Raw genomic sequence first — 22,053 nt, 5'->3', positions numbered from 1 at the left:
CCCTACCCCATACCCCTTCCCATCTCCTCCCCATCCCACCCTCTTCCTTCCCTCCTGCCCCTACTTTCCCTTTTGGCGAGAAGAGCTGTTCTCCTCCCCAGCTGCTCCTCGCTTTTCCTCTGCCCTTTGCACGTCTCCCCTGCTCTCCCTAGGTGTGTCCGTCTCTCGCTCAGGAGCAGGCTGACAGCTGGGAGGGATGCTACAGACACAGTGGCTCGAACTCTGCTCTGAATATCAGCAACACCTCAGTGTCCAACTCTGCAATCTGCTCTGCAGGTGGAGGGGAGTCAGCTGAGCGCCTGTGTACGGATCTCTCGCCAGAGCCACTCCAGCCCCAGCCTGCCAGGTCCCAAAACTCCACTTTTATCAAAATCAAAATGTTTTGCAGCAGCATGTAGATTTTGGTGACATTTTTAATCATTTCAGTTCCCGTTGCCAACACAGTACTGCGTCATATTTCATAAAAGGTGACCAGCAAACCAAAATAAACTTCCGGGAGGGATCAAAATGAAACAGTAGGAGGGGTCTGAACTGCAGCTTTTTCAGCATTCTTGTTCCAAGGGACACCTTGAAATTTCAGCTTTTTTGTTTCCTTTTGAAATGTTTTTTTTTATTTCAAAATTGCCGATATTCAACCAGCTCTAGTTCAGAAGTGTTCTCCTTCTAAAGGCATGGGGAGTGAGAGACACACCAGTAGGAAACTGAGGCACTGACTGAGGAGCAGGGAATTCACAGTGGAGTCGGGAACGGACTGCCCCTCGCCAGAGCCCCAATCAAGTGCTTTACCCACGAGCCCACCCTTTCTCTCCAGGCCTGCACCTGAAATCTCCATGTGAAGCAGAGACACTTTCAGAAGCACGGGCACAGCCTCTCCTGGACCCATCCGGGGGTTGGTTTCTAGGTCCAAGCTGGGGGAGCCTGTCAACATAATTCCAAACACAGGAGAGAAATCCTCAGCCCATGTCTGGCTGATTTGCAGGCACTGGTTTCACTTCCCAATTTGAGATCATTTGCAGCTACACTTTTCAAAGTCCAGGCCCAGCCATTCTCAGGCTGGTTCTGGCTCCTTTAATAGGTTGATTAGCTTGTGCTGTCACTAATTATTGCTACACCCTTTCAGCCTAAAATAGCAGCAGAGTCTTCTTGAAAGAATAAAAACTCCTTTTGGGTCTCCCCTCTGAATCCCAAAGCTGTGTTCAAAATAATGCCCAGAGATTGATCACTGGCTGGAGTTTCTTAGGGTTTCTTCTGGAGCAAAGGCAGACTTTGAAATGCACAAACTAGACATGCTCCTGGCTGAAATGCTGGTTAAACAGCTGCTGTCCAGCAACTAGTGCAACCCAAATGTTGATATTAATGTTCGGATAAGCCGTAGGCTGCATTGGTTCATATGCCTCTTCCCCTGGATTCCAGTCTAACTCCACTAGTTGCCTGCCTGGATACGGCGGCAGAAACAATATTACAAAGAAAACAAACTCAAGTGCCTTTATATTTTAATGTAATTAGCCACTGGACCAATGTACCCAGGGTTCTGGTGGGTTCTCTCTTGCTGCCCATTGTTAATTCAAGATGGGATGTTTTTCTAAAAGCTCTGTGGTAGGAATTATTTGGGGGCAGGTCTCTGGGCTGCTCTAGAGGAGGGCAGATGAGATGAAGGGTATGTCTACACTACGGGATTATTCCGATTTTACATAAACCGGTTTTGTAAAACAGATTGTATAAAGTCGAGTGCATGCGGCCACACTGTGCATGCGGCCACACTAAGCACGCGGCCACACTAATTCAGCGGTGTGCGTCCATGTACCGAGACTAGCGTCGATTTCCGGAGTGTTGCACTGTGGGTAGCTTTCCTGTAGCTATCCCATAGTTCCTGCAGTCTCCCCTGCTCATTGGAATTCTGGGTTGAGATCCCAATGCAAAAACAGTGTCGCAAGTGATTCTGGGTAAATGCAGTCACTCAATCCTTCCTCCATGAAAGCAACAGCAGACAATCATTTCGCGCCCTTTTTCCCTGGATTACCCTGGCAGACGCCATAGCATGGCAACCATGGAGCGTGTTTTGCCTTTTGTCACCGTCACCGTATATGTACTGGATGCTGCTGACAGAGGCGGTACTGCAGTGCTACACAGCAGCATTCATTTGCCTTTGCAAGGTAGCAGAGACGGTTACCATCCCTATTGCACTGTCTGCCATTGTAAAGTGGTGATGAGATGACGGTTATCAGTTGTTTTGTACTGTCTGCTGCTGTCATGGGTGCTCCTGGCTGGCCTTGCTGAATGATTCCCTGGGTCATTCCCTTCTTTATGTTTTGTCTAAAAATAGAGTCAGTCCTGCCTAGAATATGGGGCAAGTGTACTAGAGAACCAGAGAGCACAACTGCTCCGTGTCAGAGCCCCAGAGATCCCGCAGAAATGATGAGCTGTATGCCGTTCTAGGGAGTGCCCCTGCAACAACCCCACCCGTTGCTTCCCTCCTCCCCCAACCCTCCTGGGCTACTGTGGCAGTGTCCCCCCCCCCCATTTGTGTGATAAAGTAATAAAGAATGCAGGAATAAGAAACACTGACTTTTTAGTGAGATAAAATGAGGGGGAGGAAGCCTCCAGCTGCTATGATAGTCCAGGCAGTACAGAATCTTTTCTTTAGACATGAAAGGGGGGGCTGATAGAGCTCAGCCTCCAGTTGCTATGGTGAGGACGGTTACCAGCCGTTCTGTACCATCTGCCGGGAATGACCGGGAGTCATTCCCATTTTTACCCAGGAGCCCCCGGCCAACCTCACCGAAGCCAGCCAGGAGCAGTCACGGGCTGATGATGATGATGGATAGCAGTCATATTGTACCATCTGCCACCGGGAAGGGGATGCTGGTGTTCAGCGCTGCAGCACCCCGTCTACCAGCAGCATGCAGTAGACATAGGGTGACATTGAAAAAAGGCGAGAAACTTTTTTTCCCTTTTCTTTTGGCAGGGGGAAGGGTGTAAATTGATGACATATACCCTGAAACACCCAGGGAAAATGTTTTTGACCCTTCAGGCATTGGGAGCACAGCCAAGAATGCAAATGCTTTTCAGAGACTGCGAGGACTGTGGGATAACTGGAATCCTCAATACCCCCTCCCTCTCTCCATGAGCGTCCATTTGATTCTTTGGCTTTCCGTTATGCTTGTCACACAGCACTGTGCTGTGGACTCTGTATCATAGCCTGGAGATTTTTTTCGAATGCTTTGTCATTTCATCTTCTGTAACAGAGCTCTGATAGAATAGATTTGTCTCCCCATACAGTGATCAGATCCAGTATCTCCCGTACGGTCCATGCTGGAGCTCTTTTTGGATTTGGGACAGCATCGCCACCCGTGCTGATCAGAGCTCCACACTGGGCAAACAGGAAATGAAATTCAAAAGTTTACGGGGCTTTTCCTGTCTACCTGGCCAGTGCATCCGAGTTCAGATTGCTTTCCAGAGCGGTCACAATGGTGCACTGTGGGATACCGCCCGGAGGCCAATACCGTCGATTTGCGGCCACACTAACCCTAATCTGACATGGCAATACCGATTTCAGTGCTACTCCCCTCATCGGGGAGGAGTACAGAAATTGGTTTAAAGAGCCCTTTATATCAATATAAAGGGCTTCGTTGTGTGGACGGGTGCAGGGTTAAATCAGTTTAACAATGCTAAATTCGGTTTAAACGCATAGTGTAGACCAGGCCTATATCTCTATGATCCCTTCTGCCTTTGGAGTCTAGGCATTAGTCTGATGTCTCCGCTTGCTGGGGAATCAGACACATGGAGTTGGTCTGATCTCCCTGGGGGAAGCAGTAATTACTCTGATGCCCAGTGTGGAGGCAGAGCTGGGGCTGTGGACTAAAAGCGATCACGTGGATTCACATCATAGCTTGCTCTGCCTTTCCTGGCACCTGTGGAATGCAAGAGGCACTGAACTCCAGGTCCCCTTTCAACACTAAGGGGAGAGGGGTGGGGGGACCCCGGGGGACCCCAGCCTCTCCACATACAGCTGCTGATCAGAGCGATCACGTGTCAATCAAGTTTCACATCTATAGCGAAGGGGTGATTGCAGTGCTGGGGGCGGGGGACACTGGAAAAGGATTTCTCTGAGTCCAATGGATGAGAAATCAGCTGTGCACAAAAGCTGATGGTGTCCGCCCCTGAAGGACCCCTGCCAGTCCATGCTGGTATCCGCAGGGAGGGGAGGGGAAAGAAGAGCGGGCTGGTACTGCCACTCTGCGGGCACGGAGGAAGCACAGTGTCTCTGGAATGCCAGGGCAGTTCACAGACTGGCCTCCTGCCCAGGCCCTGGCTGTGCTGCAGGGATTCTGTTAGTCAGACACATGCTCTGGCGGTGGCCACACACCCTCAGGCTCTAGGTGACAGTGTCCCTGGGAAGGTGCAAATCCAGAGGGCAAATAAAAAGCGCCCCCCCCCCCGCATCATCTCTGTAAGATGACTGGGGGAGGGCAGGGAGTGGCACATTCATGATCTTTGAGCACTTCTGGCTGCTGACCTAGTTCTGTCCCTGCCCTTCCCAGCGTTCCGCGGGGTACAGGCCATGGACTGGGACGCCTCCGGGCGGGAGGTGGGGGAAATACCAGTAGGACGGGGGTGACTTAATCAGCTTCCACATCCAGCCTCAGGCCTCTTACCCCTGTCTGCATCCCGACTTCCCCCCTCCCAGAGCCATGGCCCTGCTCCCAGCCCCCTCAAGAGGGTAGAGGGGGCACGGACAGGGATAAACGGGGGCACTGCACCCCTGCTCTAAAAAGCATTGCACTGGGCCCAGAGCAATTCCAGCCTCTCCCCCTGTGCTTTGCCGGGCTCAGCCAGTCATGGCAGCAGCCAGGATGCCGGGTGGGGGCAAGAGCCGGGATCCTGGGTGGGGGCCTCTGTTGTGAATTCTTTTAATGTTTAACCAGGACAATTTTAATAGTTGAAACGGCTACTTCTTTAAAATGAGCCGACCAGGGTTATTCTATCCATTACCCAAGATCCACAAACCCGGAAATCCTGGACGCCCCATCATCTCAAGCACTGGCATTCTCACTGATGGACTGTCTGGAAATGTGGACTCTCTACTCAGACCCTATGCCACCAGCACTCCCAGCTATCTCTGTGACACCACTGATTTTCTGAGGAAACTACAATGCATTGGTGACCTTCCAGAAAACACCATCCTAGCCACCATGGATGCAGAGGCTCTCTACACAAACATCCCACACACAGATGGAATACAAGCTGTCAGGAACAGTATCCCTGATGATGTCACAGCTCTGTGCCTTTATCCTCACACACAACTATTTCAAATTTGATGACAATATATACCTCCAGATCAGTGGCACCGCTATGGGCACCTGCATGGCCCCACAATATGCCAACATTTTATGGCTGACCTGGAACAACGCTTCCTCAGCTCTCGTCCACTCACGCCCCTTCTCTACCTATGCTACATTGATGACATCTTCATCATCTGGACCCATGGGAAGGAGACTCTGGAAAAATTCCACCGTGATTTCAACAGCTTCCACCCCACCATCAACCTCAGCCTGGACCAATCTACACGGGAGGTCCACTTCCTAGATGCCACGGTGCAAATAAGTGATGGTCGCATTAACACCACCTTATACCGAAAACCCACCGACCGCTATGCCTACCATCATGCCTCCAGCTTCCATCCGGGGCACACCACACAATCCATAGTCTACAGCCAAGCACTGAGGTACAACCGCATCTGCTCTAACCCCTCAGACAGAGACCAACACCTACAAAATCTCCACCAAGCATTCTCAAAACTACAATACCCGCACGAGGAAATAAGGAAACAGATCAACAGAGCCAGACGTGTACCCAGAAGCCTCCTACTGCAAGACAAACCCAAGAAAGAAGCCAACAGGATTTCACTGGCTATCACATACAGTCCCCAGCTAAAACCCCTCCAACGCATCATCAGGGATCTACACGCATCCTGGACAATGATCCCACACTTTCACAGGCCTTGGGTGGCAGGCCAGTCCTCACCCACAGACAACCTGCCAACCTGAAGCATATTCTCACCAGTAATTGCACATTGCACCATAGTAACTCTAACTCAGGAACCAATCCATGCAACAAACCTTGATGCCAACTCTGCCCACATATCTACACCAGCGACACCATCCCAGGACCTTACCAGATCAGCCACACCATCACCAGTTCATTCACCTGCACGTCCACCAATGTAATATACGCCATCATATGCCAGCAATGTCCCTCTGCTATGTACATCAGCCAGACTGGACAGTGTCTACAGAAAAGGATAAATGGACACAAATCAGATATTAGGAATGGCAATATACAAAAACCTGTAGGAGAACACTTCAACCTCCCTGGCCACACTATAGCAGATCTTAAGGTAGCCATCCTGGAGCAAAAAAACTTCAGGACCGGACTTCAAAGAGAAACTGCTGAGCTTTAGTTCATCTGCAAATTTGACACCATCAGCTCAGGATTAAACAAAGACTGTGAATGGCTTGCCAACTACAAAACCAGTTTCTCCTCTCTTGATTTTCACACCTCAGCTGCTAGAAGAGGGCCTCATCCTCCTTGATTAAACTAACCTCGTTATCTCTAGCCTGCTTCTTACTTGCTTATATATATCTGCCCCTGGAAATTTCCACTACATGCATCCGACGAAGTGGGTATTCACCCACGAAAGTTCATGCTCCAAAATATCTGTTAGTCTATAAGGTACCACAGGACTCTTTGCTGCTTTTACAGATCCAGACTAACACGGCTACCCCTCTGATTCTTTAAAATGCTATTTACATCCCTAGTCTGGACACCTGCCTTGTAGCTTCTGAGCCCTTAGGCAGAAATCTCCAACTACCCCCAAAGCTTCAGTGATATTTGCAGTAAAAGAATTCCCTTCTGGCTGCTGGGTGGGGCAGCCCCTCCCCCTCTCCTTCCCCATGGGGTGGGGGAGCTGCCATTATATCTCTCCCTCTCCCCGACCCCCACCCTCTTTCTTTCCTTCCCCAGCCAGCCTGCTCTTGCTCTCACAGCCTCCCACCAGGCTCCTCTCCCCATATCCCCTTTCCTTCACAGTGACCCTCCCACTCACAGTTTCCCTCTATTGCAACCCTGTCCCCACCTGGCCCCTAAGTCTTCCTTGATTCCCCTGCATCACCCCATTCCCCCTTCAGCACCCTACCCTGTCCACTGTATCCTCCTCCTGCTCCGACCCATCCCTCATCCCCCTTTATCTACAACCCCTTCCCCTCTTCAGCCCTCTTTCAGCTCCCCTAGGTATGGCTGTCCCAGCGCCCAGCGCAGCGTGGGTTGGCTTCCCTCTGCCCTGCACACAGTGGAAACTGGCAGGTGTCATATAGGAAACTGTTCCCTGTAGGAATGTGCTACCTGTAGCAGTTGCTGATCTGTAACTGGTTTGTAAGAAACTGCTATTGGGGAAAAAAATCCTGCTCCCTGATGTAGCAAATGACTGCAGATAGCAGTTTGTCCCCAGCACTCTTGTCCCCTGCACTCATGGCAGGACTAAATATTATCTAGACCAGTGCTACTCAAAGTGGTGCTCCGTGGACCCGTGCCGGTCTGCGAGCCATTGGCTGTTGGTCCGCGGCAAGTTTCCAGGAAAGAGAGAGACAAATAATAGTATAATTTAAAAATCACACCAGAATTCCACCAAGAACAAGCACCAGTCGATAAAAGTTAATAACATGCATCCGACGAAGAGGGTGTTCACCACGAAAGCTCATGCTCCAATACGTCTATTAGTCTATAAGGTGCCACAGGACTCTTTGCTGCTTTAACAATATTAAATAGTAATATGTTTTCAGAAGCACACATTTTAATATTGTTAAATAAACAAAATAAAAAATGTCTGACTTTTTATTTTATTCATTATATTGTTTCTGATATAAATTAATATTACTACGACTGTTCAAATAATATTTTTTTGGATCTAGAATTATCAGCTCTGCTCAGACCCTGGCCGGCACCCTCCTTCGATTTGCCCCCTTTGCCTCTTTTTAACCCCTGTAAAAAGCACTCAGCACAGTCGTATATTTAGGGCAGGGTGAAGGGCAGTAGCTTCAGCAGATGTTACTGAGCATGCTCAGTTCACCATAAGTAGCACATTCCTACAGGGGGCAGTTTTCTGTACTGCACCTGCAGGAGAGTTAATTAATCCACCCCAATGGGCGATAGCAGCTATGTCTGTGGGAGAAACTAAACACAAAAAAAAAAAATGCCAATTGATTCTCCTTTGGCAGGAGGCAGGTGTGACAGGTTGGATCACAGAAACTCCCTTGGAGGCTGCCAACTGATGTGCCAAGACTACTTCTGCCCCTGCTTTCCCTGCCAGCCTGGAACTCCAGCACCCTGTCTTGTTGATCCAGACACACCAGTCTGCTCTAACACAGACCCAGGGTCTGAACCATGTGTCCCAAAGCTGCAGACTTAACTGAAAGCAACTTAAGAAGTGTTCCTGTGTTCAACACTCAGATGCCCAACTCCCAATGGGGTCCAAACCCCAAATAAATCCATTTAACCCTATATAAATGTTATGAAGGGTAAACTCATAAATTGTTCTCCCTCTATAACACTGATAGAGAGACATGCACAGCTGTAATCCCCCCCCCCCCCCAGTATGAATACATACTCTGGGTTAATTAATAAGTAAAAAGTGATTTTATTCAATACAGAAGGTAGGATTTAAGTGGTTCCAAGTAGTAACAGACAGAACAAAGTGAATTACCAAGCAAAATAAAACAAAACACACGTCTAACCTAATACAGTAAGAAAGTGATTACAGATAAAATCTCACCCGCAGATGTTTCAATAAGCTTCTATCACAGACTGGATGACTTCCTAGTCTGGGCACAATCCTTTCCCCTGGTACAGTCCTTGTTCTAGATCAGGTGGTAACTAGGGATTTCTTATGACTGCAGCCCCCTTTGTTCTGTTCCACCCACTTACAGGTATATATCTTTTGCATAAGGTGGGACTCCTTTGTCCCTCTGGGTTCCCACTCCTCCTTCCCAATGGAAAAACACCAGGTTAAAGATGGATTCCAGTTAAGGTGAAATGATCACATGTCACTGTAAGACCCCAAGCCTTCATTCCTCCCAGCCTGACTCACAGGAAGGCCTGCCTGCAAACAGAGCCATCCACAGTCAATTGCCCTGGTTGATAGGAGCCATCAAGATTCCAAACCACCATTAATGGCCCACACTTTGGATAATTACAGTAGGCCTCAGAGTTATATTTCGTATTTCTCATTTCAGATACAAGAGTGACACATTTATATAAATAGGACGACCACACTCAGTAGATTATAAGCTTTGTAATGATACAAGAAACCTTTTGCATGAAGCGTATTTTAGTTACATCATATTCACACTCATCACCATACTTTCATAAAATCATATAGAGTGCAACGTCACAGCAGGCAAATGGAAAATGCCAGCCATAGAGGATTTCCCTGGCAAATAAGATTTCTAGCTCTCCCAGACCAAGACACCATTGCTGCAAATGACGTCCAGTCCAGGATGGTTGGCAACCCTACGAGCAGATGAAAAAATTCCCCCACAGACCCTAGAAGTGGCTGAAAAGCTGAAGAATTATCAGCTCTGGTCTGAGCATGGGCACCAGGTAAAGCAGGCCAGATGATGGCAGGTTAAGCAATGGTGGTTGAATCATGAAGGGACATAGGAATCTTTAGTGCGTCTGGCATGTACATATCTTGCTACTTGGGCTAGAACAGTGCTGTAAGAATGCCCCTTCTCATTTTCAGCATTATCTCACACAAAAGTGAACAAACTTGTTTGTCTAAGCGATTGGCTGAACAAGAAGTAGGACTGAGTGGACTTGTGGGCTCTGAAATATTATATTGTTTTATTTTTGAATGCAGGTATTTTTTACATAATTCTACATTTGTAAGTTCAATTTTCATGATAAGGGGCTTGCACTACAGTACTTGTAATAGGTGAATTGAAAAATACTATTTCTTTTGGGGTTTTCTTACAGTGCAAATATTTGTAATTAAAAAGTGAGACTGTACTTTGTATCCTGCATTGTCATTGAAATCAATATATTTGAAAATGTAGACAACATCCAAAAATATTCAGAGAAATGCTATCATATCATTGTTCAATGGTGCAAATAATCACATGATTAATCAGGATTAATTTTTTTTAATCACTTGAAATCCCTAATTCCAATTGATTTCTTTCTTAAAATTATATGGTAAGAAAGAGAAAGGCAGCAATTTTTTGGTAATAGTAGCCGTGACACTTTTGTATTTTTCCAGACCAAAACAAAGACCGCTGAGAAAAGGAAACTGTTTCCCCACATTTGAATGTATCTTTCATTTTCATTGGGTCTGGGTTCTCTGCTAACTCTTTTCTTGATTTTGTTTTTTTCCTAAGCATCTTCAGGGAAACAGGTAACCCTTTACAGGTAAAACAATTCAGAACAACAGTTAAGAAGGTCTTTATAATTAACTGACTGGGCTGGCATACATAAAGGTTGCTACCTTTCCCCCTATATTCATGACACCCCATTTGATGCCAGGAAGTCCCTGCTCCCAGAATCCTGTAGCAAATTCAGACATGTCAAGCTGTACTACATTCATGTTCACCACATTCATTAATAAGAACAGCGATTTATAAACATTTGTAGATAAATCTCTGCATTAAGCATCTTCACATAACTTTCATATGACTTTGTATTATGCCTCTATTTTCATACAGCCTTGTATCAGATCCTTATATAGAAAACTCTGCATTGAGCCTTGGTATGTTAAAAAAATGTCTTTTTGCTAGGAGTAGAATAAGATCTCCTCCCCTCCACACACTCCTTTTAATGAACGAGGTGTGAATGAGTAAAGGGTGAAAGGCAGCACCTCCAGACAGCTGCAAGAGTTGGAGAGGAGATGGAAGCCAGACCCAAGAACAATAAAACTTGTCCAGTGAGCTCACTAAAGAAGAGCAGACATATTGACAGCCTTGGGGGTTAGAAGTAAGCACCTTTCTTTTGAAAACATCCTCTTTGAACAGCATTGGGACAACACCCAGAAGGAAGCAGCACAAAGGACTAACGGACAGAGATTTTGAATTTGGGACAGATTTGCATGAGAGGAAAGCTGCTATAAATGTGATGTGTCTTGCAGAGGATCTTGGGAAGGGCCAGCTTTAGGCCAATTCCACCAATTCCCCTGAATTGGGCCCCGTGCCTAAGAGGGCCCCGCGCCCAGTGTGAATCTCTTCCCTGGCAAGAGGCACCTTTTTAATTTTTACTCACCTGGCGGCGCTCCGGGTCTTCGGCGACACTTTGGCGGTGGGTCCTTTGCTTGCTCCGGGTCTTCGGCGGCACTTCGGCAGCAGGTCCTTCAGTGCCACCGAAGACCTGGAGTGAGTGAAGGACCCGCTGCTAAAGTGCCGCCGAAGACTCGGAGCACCACCCGGTGACTACAAGCCCCATGTGTTTTTTTACATTTTTTTTTCTGGTCATCCCTACCGGAGCCCCATCGAAACTGTTCGAATTGGGCCCCGCACTTCCTAAAGCTGGCCCTGATCCTAGGTCTCATCTTGTAAACATGAGAGCACTGATCTGGATTGGCAGGAAACCTTTGTTTGCAATCCCACCCCACTCTGAAAAAGTCCCAGCTTCAAGGTGGATTACAGTACCAAATGACAATGTTAAGCTTATAAAACGCACATGGGATCTTTTTCAGGGGAAAAGGCAACAGGCCACATTTATTGAAAATACAGCATAAAAATTGGCACATTCATTCACACACACACACGGGTCCCACAGATGGTCTTATAGTTACCACTTTGTCGTAGCTCGAGTCAATCTAATTGGCAGTTAGATTGAGCACAAGTGAGGAGCAGGGCTCTGTCGGTCGCGATCTGATGCGTTGATTGAACCCAGCGTTCCATGAAAAACACTCCATATTTATACCTGTAAATTCCCATTCGAGACTACTACAATTACTATCTTCTAGGGCTGTCGAGTGATCAGAAAAATTAATTGGGATTAATCTTGCTGTTAACAATAATAGAATACCATTTATTTAAATATTTTGGATGTTTTATACATTTGCAAACATACTGATTTCAACTGCAACACAGAATACAAAGTATACAGTGAGCACTTTATATTTTTTTATGACAAATACTTGCACAGTAAAAAATGAAAGAAATAGTACTGTACTGCAGTCTTTTTATCATGAAAGTTGAACTTACAAATGTAGAATTATGTACAAAAACACCCGCATTCAAAAATAAAACAATGTAAAACTTTAGATCCTATAACTCCACTCCTCCTTCTTGTATAGCCAATCACTCAGAAAAACAAGTGTGGTTACAATTTGCAGGAGATAATGCTGTCCACTTCTTGTTTACAATGTTACCTGAAAGTGAGAGCAGGCGTTCTCGTGGCACTATTGCAGCCGGCGTCGCAAGATATTTATGTGCCAGATGCACTAAAGAGTCATGTGTCCCTTCCTGCTGGAACCACCATTCCAGAGGACATGCATCCATGCTAATGATGCGTTCTAATTGATAATGATCTGAAGCAGAGTGGACCGATGCGTGTTCATTTCTATCAGCTGAGTCAGATGCCACCAGCAGAAGGTTGATTTTCTTTTTTTGTGGTCCGAGCCCTGCAGCATCCGCATCGCAGTGTTGCTCTTTTAAGACTTCAAAAACATGCTCCACACCTCGTCCCTCTCAGATTTTGGAAGGTACTTCAGATTCTTAAACCTTTGGCAGAAAGCTGTAGCTATCTTTAGAAATCTCAGATTGTTAGGTTCTTTGTGTTTTCTCAAATCAGCAGTGAAAGTGTCCTTAAAATGAACATGTGCTAGGCCATTATCCATGACTTTTATAATATGAAATATTTGGCAGAATGTGTGTAAAACAGAACAGGGGACATACAATTGTCCTCCAAGGAGTTCAATCACAAATTTATCAAATGGATTATTTTTTTTAAAAAAAGAGCATTGTCAGCACGGAAGCATATCAATTGGAATGGTGGCCGAAGCATGAAGGGACATAGGCATGTTTAGTATATCTTCCACATAAATATCTGCATTGCCAGCTAAATGTGCCATGCGAACACCTTCTCAGACTTTCAGGTAACATCATAAATTAGAAACAGGCAGCATTATCTCCTGTAAATGTAAACAAACTTATTTGTCTTAGCGATTAGCAGAAAAAGAAGTAGCACTGAGTGGACTTCTAGGCTCTAAAGTTTTGAATTGCTTTATTTCTGAGTGCACTTATATGCCAAAATAAATCTACGTTTCTAAGTTACGCTTTCCTGATAAAGAGATTGCACTACAGTACTTGTATGTGGTGAATTGAAAAATACTATTTTTATTTTGTGATCACTGTACACTTTCTATTCTTGTTGTGATAGAAATCAATATATATGAAAACATAGAAAAATATCCCAAAACATTTAACAAATATCAATTGGTATTCTACTGTTTAACAATGTGATCCATTGAGATTAATTTTAATACACACCATTATTTTTTGATTAATCAACCACACTATTATCTTCTTCCAAGTTTTTACAAGTTCACGTTCAAAGTTCTAGTCTATATAACTTGGAATGGCCCCAAATATCATGTACAAACTTTTCTAATATGTCTTTAAATGTTGAATCTGGGTCAAATAGCCTGCAAGGTTCTTAACTCTTTCTGGCCAGGTGTCACAGAAGTTTAGATCGTGTGTGAATTCTCCAGCGTTTAATGAGGCCTGATCACTGTCTGAAACTTTTGTCACAGTCCAGTACTTATGGAGTCTTGCTCTTGTCTGGATTCTTTGATGTAAAACAAGGACTGATCGGTTTCTGAAATGTTTCCCACAGTCTAAGCACTTATGGAGTCTCTCTCCAGTGTGGATTGCTGGATGTTTAACAATGTTTGATTGCGTATAAAACTCTTTCTGCAGGCTAAGCAGTTACGGGGTGTCTCCCTGGGTGGATTCTCTGATGTAAAACAAGGGCTGACATCTATTTGAAATGTTTTTCCATAATCTAAACATTATGCGTGTTTTGCCTGATGTTTAGAAGGGCTGATTTGATTCTGAAACTTCCCCAGAGTCCAAGCACTTATGGTCTTCCCCTTGTATGGATTGCCTGATGTTTAACAAGAGTTGAACTCTGCATGAATCTTTTCCCACAGTCTGAGCACTGATGAGGTCTCTCTCCTGTGTGGACTACTTTATGTCTAACAAGGGCTGACTGCCGTATGAAACTTTTCCCACAGTCTAAGCACTTATGGGGTCTCTCTCCTGTGTGGATTGCCTGATGGTTAAGAAGGGTTGATCTCCTTATGAAACTCTTCCCACAGTCTAAACACTTGTGGGGTCTCTCTCCTGTGTGGATTATCTGATGTTTAACAAGGTCTGATCTCTGTATGAAACTTTTCCCACAGACCAAGCACTTATGGGGTCTCTCTCCTGTGTGGATTCTCTGATGTGTTTTAAGATGTGATCTCTGTGTGAAACTTTTCCCACAGTCCAAGCACCTATGGGGTCTCTCTCCTGTGTGGATGGCCTGATGTTTTACAAGGTCTGACCCCTGTATGAAACTTTTTCTACAGTCTAAGCATGTATGGGGTCTCTCTCCTGTGTGGATTGCCTGATGTTTTACAAGGTCTGACCTGTGTATGAAACTTTTCCCACAGTCTAAGCACTTATGGGATCTCTCTCCTGTGTGGACTGCTTGATGTTTAACAAGGGCTGACTTCCATATAAAATTTTTTCCACAGTCTAAGCACTTATGGGATCTCTCACCTGTGTGGATCTTCTGATGTGTTATAAGATTTGACCTCTGTATGAAACTTTTTCCACAGTCTAAGCACATATGGGGTCTCTCTCCTGTGTGGATTGCCTGATGTTTTAAAAGGTATGACCTCTGTATGAAACTTTTTCCACAGTCTAAGCATTTATGGGATCTCTCTCCTGTGTGGATTGCCTGATGATTAGCAAGGCCTGACTTCCATACAAAAGTTTTTCCACAGTCTAAGCATTTATGGGATCTCTCTCCTGTGTGGATTGCCTGATGTTTCACAAGGTTTGACCTCTGTATGAAACTTTTCCCACAGTCTAAGCATTTATAGGGTCTCTCTCCAGTGTGGATTGCCTGATGTTTCACAAGGTTTGACCTCCGTATAAAACTTTTTCCACAGTCCAAGCACTTATGGGGTCTCTGTCCAGTGTGGATTGCCTGATGTTTAACAAGGTCTGACCTCTGTATGAAACTTTTTCCACAGTTTAAGCACTTATGAGGTCTCTTTCCTGTGTGGATTGCCTGATGATTAGCAAGGCCTGACTTCCATATAAAACTTTTTCCACAGTCTAAACACTTATGGGGTCTCTCTCCCGTGTGGACTGCCTGATGTTTGACAAGGGCTGCCCTCCGGATAAAACTTTTCCCACAGTGCAAGCACTTATGAGGTCTCTCTCCGGTGTGAATAGCCTGATGTTTAACAAGGTCTGACCTATGTACAAAACTTTTTCCACAGTCTGAGCACTTATGGGGTCTCTCTCCTGTGTGGATCCACTGATGATGTTTAAGATTTGATCTGTGTGTGAAACTTTTCCCACAGTCCAAGCACTTATGGGGTCTCTCTCCAGTGTGAATAGCCTGATGATTAATAAGGGCTGACCTATGTATGAAACTTTTCCCACAGTCCAAGCACTTATGAGGTTTCTCTCCTGTGTGGCTTATCTGATGTCTAGTCAGTGCTGACTTCCAATTCAAAGAGTTCCTGCCCTTAAAGCATTGGTAGGATTTCTGTCCTGTGTGGCTTCTCCCATGGTCCAAGCATTGAAGTGATTTCTCTCCAGTAGGAATTGCCTGAGGTGAAACAAACTGTGGTCTCAGAATGAATTCGTTTCCATAACCAAACCATCCATGGTGTCTGTCTTCCTTGGAGGTTGCCTGCTGGGCTGTGGGATCCGTGTATCCTTCCCCACAGATAATAAATTCATCCATTTGCTCCCTTGAATAGTTTCTCAGCAGCCTCTCTGACCTCTGCCAATTTCCCCAGGCTTCTCCCTGTTCCAACCACTGGGAAAAATTCCCTGCAGCTCTTCCCACAAAGGTCTCCTGTGGTTCCCCGTGCCCAGGAACTTCCTGTTGTTGATTCCCCTCCTTTTTCTCACTCACTGTCTCGTTACCTGCTGGGAGAGAGACAATCCAGACAGGAGTCATTGTGCCTGAGAGAAAGAAAGAGGAATAGCACCGAGGGAAAACCCAACATACTTAAGCTGCACAGACGGAGCAATTGGATTCTGCCTCCACATCCCACCCAAAAATTCACAGAGAAGGAATGTTCGGAAGGAAACGCCAGCAGGTAACAGGACACGTGAAAAACGATGTCAGTGATATCCACTGACTGCAGCCCTTCCCTGAGTGAGATGAGGAAGAACCGAGGACACTTACTGATACCACATTTTTGGGATTCTCAACTTTTTCCTTCATTCACCAGATGATTTCTGTGTCAGTTCTCACCTGTGCTGGAACCTCTTGAGAGCTCTCTTTTCTCACAGGCCTGTAGATCAGGCACCCATGGCTCTTCCCCTCGTTCCAGCCGGCTGATTAGGTCAGGTTTGGGAAGGGGGAATCCTGTGCGGGTGGTGAAATCAGACCAGATCAGGGTGTGTGGAGGACTGAGAGAGCATCTGTCAGAAAGGACATTCTGTGGGAGGAACCTGTCCCTGTGCTGTGCTGTGGGAACATGGAATCCAAGAGGACAAGAATATGGTCACTGAGCCCCTCTGTGGGAGGCACATGTCTGGGGGAACTGGGGGGGAATTGTGACACCCTAACTAGGAGTTCCTAGGATCTGTGCTTTCGGGGGGCCTTGCTGACGCATACCCAGCTCTGGAGTTAAACCTCTGCCTATTTCTAAATCAGCGGAGCCCAGAACCCTCTGCATGGCTGGAGCTGTTCCCAAGGAAGGAGGTGAACAGAGATTGTGTGTGTGAATGAGAAACAACACTGACAGGACAATACACGACTTCTCCACCTTGCAAGCTAGGGGGTCAGGTGGGGATGATTTTGTATATCCCTTAGGGCTTGACACCATGGTCTTACTGGAGAGTATACAGAGATGAAAGTCTCTCTCACACGGCAGCTGTGCATTATGGAGCCCAGTCCCCTCCAATCTAACTGACCAGGGAAGAACCTGACTAGTGTCAGACACGCTGGCACCATGCTTCTAATAACCGAGGGGATGGGAATCCCTTACCCAGCAAGGTCACCGTCTCGTAGTTCTCCTGCATGACGTCCCTGTAGAGGGCTCTCTGGGCGGGGTCCAGCAGAGCCCCCTGCCCCTGGGTGAAATACACAGCCACCTCCTCGAAGGTCACCGGCATCTGAAACAACAGAGTCCTGCACTAACTACCTGTTGCCCCCACCAGAATCCCACCAGTCACAGGGAAAATTAAACAAAACATTGAAGCTCTGGGATGGCCGGAGAAGCAAAATTCCCCCCGCAACCTGCTCACAGCAGCCAGGAGGCTTCAGGGGGTGGGAGAAGGTGAGAGCTCCTTGTCCCCCCAGCACACGGAGCAGGGCAGGGTCTTCTCATTTCCCACATGCCTGCCAGACACAGGCTGATACGGGACTGGAAACTCGACAGCTTCCCTTCGTATTTCACAGCAGCCTCTGGCCAGTGGGGTGTTTCCTGGGTCAGAAAGTTCACCCTCACCCCCCTCCAATGAGCTTGTTCATAAAATCAGGCCCAGGTTGATCATGTTCCAGCAGGTTTATCGCACCCCGTCCCCTCCCTGCCTCACACTGTGTGTTTTCTGCCCCTCCCCCTCTACAACAAATCCTCCCCATCCCCCCACAGCTCCCTACAAATCCCAGATCTGAGCTGTCTCCATCTCAGCCATTTCCCTTCCCTGTCCCCTGCAAGACGGGTGATCTGGAGTGGATCTGGAGCGAAATGAGCGGATCTGGAGCGAAACACGGACGTGATTCCTCAGCCTGTTGGGGCGAGAGGGGCTATGTGGGAGGTTACAGAAGGGACTTGAGTCCATGTCACACCCCCTCTCCCTGCAGACAGATACTCTGGACTCTGCCACCCTGGGAAAACCCTCAGTTACTTTATCACAACACGGACTCAGCACCTCCTCCCAGCACTGAACCCCTGAGACACCAGCAGGTCCCTCAAAGGGGCCCTTTGTGCAGAGTCATTTCCCGGCCCAGCTCCAGCCCTTTCCCCAGGTCTCTCCATCACCTGCAGGCTCAGGGGCTGATATGGTTAGAGGGTATTTTCCCCAGATGGACTTTGCTGAGAGCTCCTGATTTCTGTGCTAACAAGCTCTGTTCTATGCTGTGTTCCCAGCAACCAATAAACCTTCTGTTTTCCAAGCCAGCAGAGAGTCACAGCTGACTGCGGAGGTGGGGTGCAGGGCCCCTATGAGGAGCGTGTCAGGCTTCTCCTTAGGCTGCCCCCAGGGCTCAGGCTGGGGCCGTGTGCCCTCCCTGGGCTCCGGGGATGGGGAGACTGCGGCCACGTGCTCAGCAGGTGGGGGGGATATTGGGGGTGCTCAGGGGCTGGAGTCCTGCCCCTACAGTGGGGGGGAGGGGCTAGCCTCCCCCAGCCCTAGGTTCATCCCCCTCCAGCTGTACCTTGTTCTTATCCCGGGCTCCTAGTTCCAGGCAAGGGTGCTGAAACAATCCATACGGGAGGGGCCGCTGAGAGTCATTGAACCAGACTGTAAACCCTGGACAGGAAGGAAACCCCTTCAAGCCTGGGGGGTGGGGGGGGGCGGAGAGCGGCAGGGCCCCACCAGCCTAGAGCCAGTGCCTGTGCTGCCCCCCCCCCACCCCGCCCTGATTGTACTCCTGAGCCCCAATCCTTCCCCGGCCCCCAGCTGGGCCCCCACCCTGCATTCAGTTTGGCCCCCTGCTACCCCCCTCAGATCCCCCCGAGCTGCAGCCTCCGACCGCACCAGAGCGGCCAGGGGCGGGGAAACAAAGCAGCAAATGGGGGGTGGGGGAATGGGTGATAACGTGCTCCCGAAACCCCCCCGCCCCCCGCAGGGAGCTGGCGGCAGCTTTCCCGGGCCCAGGGCAGCGAATCGGGGGGTCTCTCTTACCTTCGTCCAAGCGGCTGCGAGTCACTTTCTGCTGCCGGGACTGACCCCAGCGATCGCTCCCCCCCAGAGCCGCTTCCCAGCTGCTCCTGGGTCCTAGCGGGAAACCCACCGATCTGCGCTTCTCCTCTCTGGGTCCGGCTCCTGTTCCACCCCCAGGCTCTCAGGCCAGAAGGGAGGGACCGTCTTCCATCTAGCGGGGGGAATTGGTGTCACATTTTCCTAAAATACTTAATGAACTTTAGGCGAAACCAGTAAACATGCACAGAGGTAAGAGGGGAAATGGTCCCGCTGTTGCGGGAATTTTCCTGACTTAAACACCTCTCAGGTGGAATCGAATAGCAGAAGGATCTGAATCCTCGCTCCCTCTTCCTTCACCCAGAGCCTGCCTGACCCGGGGGCTCCCCTTCCACTCTGCTGTGTGGTAAAGTCTTTATATCCCTGACTAGGCTGGGCCCAGGTTTCCTGAGGGGCTCGTCCCCCAACCTAGCTATGACCACTCAGGACACGGGCTAGAGCATCCCCACTCCGGAGCACTTCCTGCGCTCTGGACACTTCCCTGACCATTGTCTATACCCCAGAACAAATGCAATTTACTAAACAGCAGCTTATAAAAGAAATCGGGAAACAATGGGAAAGGCGAAAGGAAAACATTTTGCCCCACTCTGTGGGCCTGGGGGAAGCACAAACAGCGTCTGTGGGATGCCAGGGCAGTTCACAGTCTGTCCCTCCCCCGTCCCAGGCCTCCTGACCTGGCTCTGGCTGTGCTGCAGGGATGCTGTGGGTCAGTCACATACTCTGGTGATGGCCACATGCCTCAGGCTCTAGGTGACAGGACGTTTCATCCCAGTGTCCCTGGAAAGGTGCAATCCAGAGGTCAAATAAAAGCCCCTGAATTTGGTAATCTCTGTAACTGGTTTGGGGGGGGGAAGACTCAGATCTTTGAACACTTCTGGCTGCTGACCTAGTTCTGTCCCTGCCCCCCCCCCCCAGGGTTCCAAGGGGTGCAGGCTATGGACTGGGACACCCCCAAGGGTTGGGGGGGGGGAAATTCCAGTATGACAGGGATGACTTCATCAGCTTCCATCTCTAGCTATGGGCCCCTTACCCCATCTGTGTCCCGACTCCCCCCTCCCAGAGCACAAGTGGCGCCTTGTCCATTTCTTGGTGCCTTTGTACTCACCCGGGAGAATTGGAGAAAAAAAAAGACCCGTCTGCCATGGCACTTTTATTTTACTCACCCGGCGGTGCTCCAGGTCTTCGGCGGCACTTTGGCGGCGGGACCTTCACTGCCGCTGAAGACACCCAGAGCGAGTGAAGTGCCTGCCGCCGAAGACCCAGAGCTCCGCCGGGTGAGTAAAAGCGCCGCAGCGGATGGTGCTTTTTTTTTTTTATTGCTCCCTCTGTTCCCTCCACCTGGCTATGCCACTGCCTGAAGTGTCACAGGTGCAGTTCTTGTCCCCCAGTTATAGTCCAGAAAACCGCTGAAGTTCCCCCTCCCCCCAAAAAAACCAGTATTTTTCAGTTCACCTCATACAAGTATTGTAGTGCAATCTCTTTATCAGGAAAGCATAACTTACAAATGTAGACTTATGTAAAAAATAGCTGCATTCAAAATAAAACAATGTACAGTTTTAGAGCCTAGAAGTCCACTCAGTGCTACTTCTTGTTCAGCCGATTTCTTAGACTAGAGGTGGACAAACTATGGCCCCTGGGCCACATCTGGCCTTTGGAACACTCCTGCTCAGCCCCTGAGCTCCGGGCTGCGGGGACTAGCCCCTGGCCCCTCCTCTGCTGTTCTCCCTCCCCCGCAGCCACAGCACACCACACCACTCTGTCAACGCGCTGGACCACTGCTCCTGCCAGGCAGCGTTGAGCAATGTGGCTGGCTCTGGCGGGGCTATGAGCTCCTGCCACTCTGAGTGCTATAGTAAGGGGGTGGGGAGCCAGGGTGGAGTTGTATAAGGGGCAGGAGGTCCCAGGGGTCAGTCAGGGGACAGGGAGCAGGAGGCAGTTGGATGGGGCAGTCAGGGGAGGTGGAGCAGGGTGGGTGGATAGGGGGTGGGGTCCGGGGGGCCATTAGGAGCGGGGGTATGGATATGGGTCAGGGAGCAGCTGGATAGGTGTGGGAATGCCAGGGGGCCTGTCAGGGGGCAGGGGTGTGGATAGGGGTAAGGGCGGTCAGGGGACAAGGAACAGGGGGGGTTGGATGGGTCAGATGTTCTGAAGGGGGCAGTCAGGGGCTGGGAAGTGGGAGGAAGTGGAGAGGGAGTGGGGGCCAGGCTGTTTGGGGAGGCACAGCCTTCCCTACCTGGACCTCCATACAGTTTCACAACCCCCATGTGACCCTCGAGCCAAAAAGTTTGCCACCCCTGGCTTAGACAAACAAGTTTGTTTCCATTTGCAGGAGGTAATGCTGCAAGTGAGAAGAGGTAATCTTATGACACTGTTGCAGCTGGAGTCGCAAGATATTTACATGCCAGATGCCTAAAGATTCCTATATCCCTTCATGCTTCAACCACTGTTGCTTAACCACCTTTCTGTTACCAGATTTGCCCATTACTTTGGGGTAGGCTCATTTATTCGGGTTACTCTTCTGGGGAAGGAGATTCTGTAATTCTATCAATGTGCTGCTTGTGTCACTTGTGTGTTCATACGGAGCGTTACTTCTCCCTTCTGCAAGTCCCCTCCCAATAGAGCCACCCTGCAGGACCTCGGTTCCCTACGGCTTGGTTTCTCCAACCCCAAAACCAGATGAGCACACCCCCACCCCCACACACATTAACAGAGCAAGTCTGAGCAGACCGGGTCAATCAGCACCACCAAGATGACCCCTTATATGTCCCTGGACTCACTGAGCTGGATTAAGCAGCACTTCCAAGCTGCCTCTCCTTATACGCCCCAGGGCCCCATGGACTGG

At 48.5% G+C, this 22,053-nt stretch overlaps 1 protein-coding gene across 9 annotated transcripts in view; it reads right to left on the bottom strand.

Moving 5' to 3' along the window:
* LOC127033268 (zinc finger protein 585B-like) overlaps positions 1-22,053 on the bottom strand; it is a 52,523-nt gene that overhangs the window by 10,090 nt on the left and 20,380 nt on the right. For 6 of the 9 annotated variants that reach the window (XM_050921117.1, XM_050921121.1, XM_050921123.1 and 3 more), the window contains exon 3: positions 17,382-17,402. In XM_050921117.1, coding sequence (XP_050777074.1) covers positions 17,382-17,402 — 21 coding nt within the window. Of the gene's footprint in view, positions 1-8,668; positions 9,155-16,536; positions 16,651-17,275; positions 17,403-22,053 lie in introns of those variants that run through there. The other 3 variants (XM_050921120.1, XM_050921122.1, XM_050921130.1) reach the window with 2 other exon arrangements.

This window comes from Gopherus flavomarginatus, chromosome 12 (genome assembly GCF_025201925.1).
Source record: "Gopherus flavomarginatus isolate rGopFla2 chromosome 12, rGopFla2.mat.asm, whole genome shotgun sequence".
Lineage (NCBI taxonomy): Eukaryota > Metazoa > Chordata > Testudines > Testudinidae > Gopherus > Gopherus flavomarginatus.
This window is presented reverse-complemented; position numbering and strand designations above follow the sequence as displayed.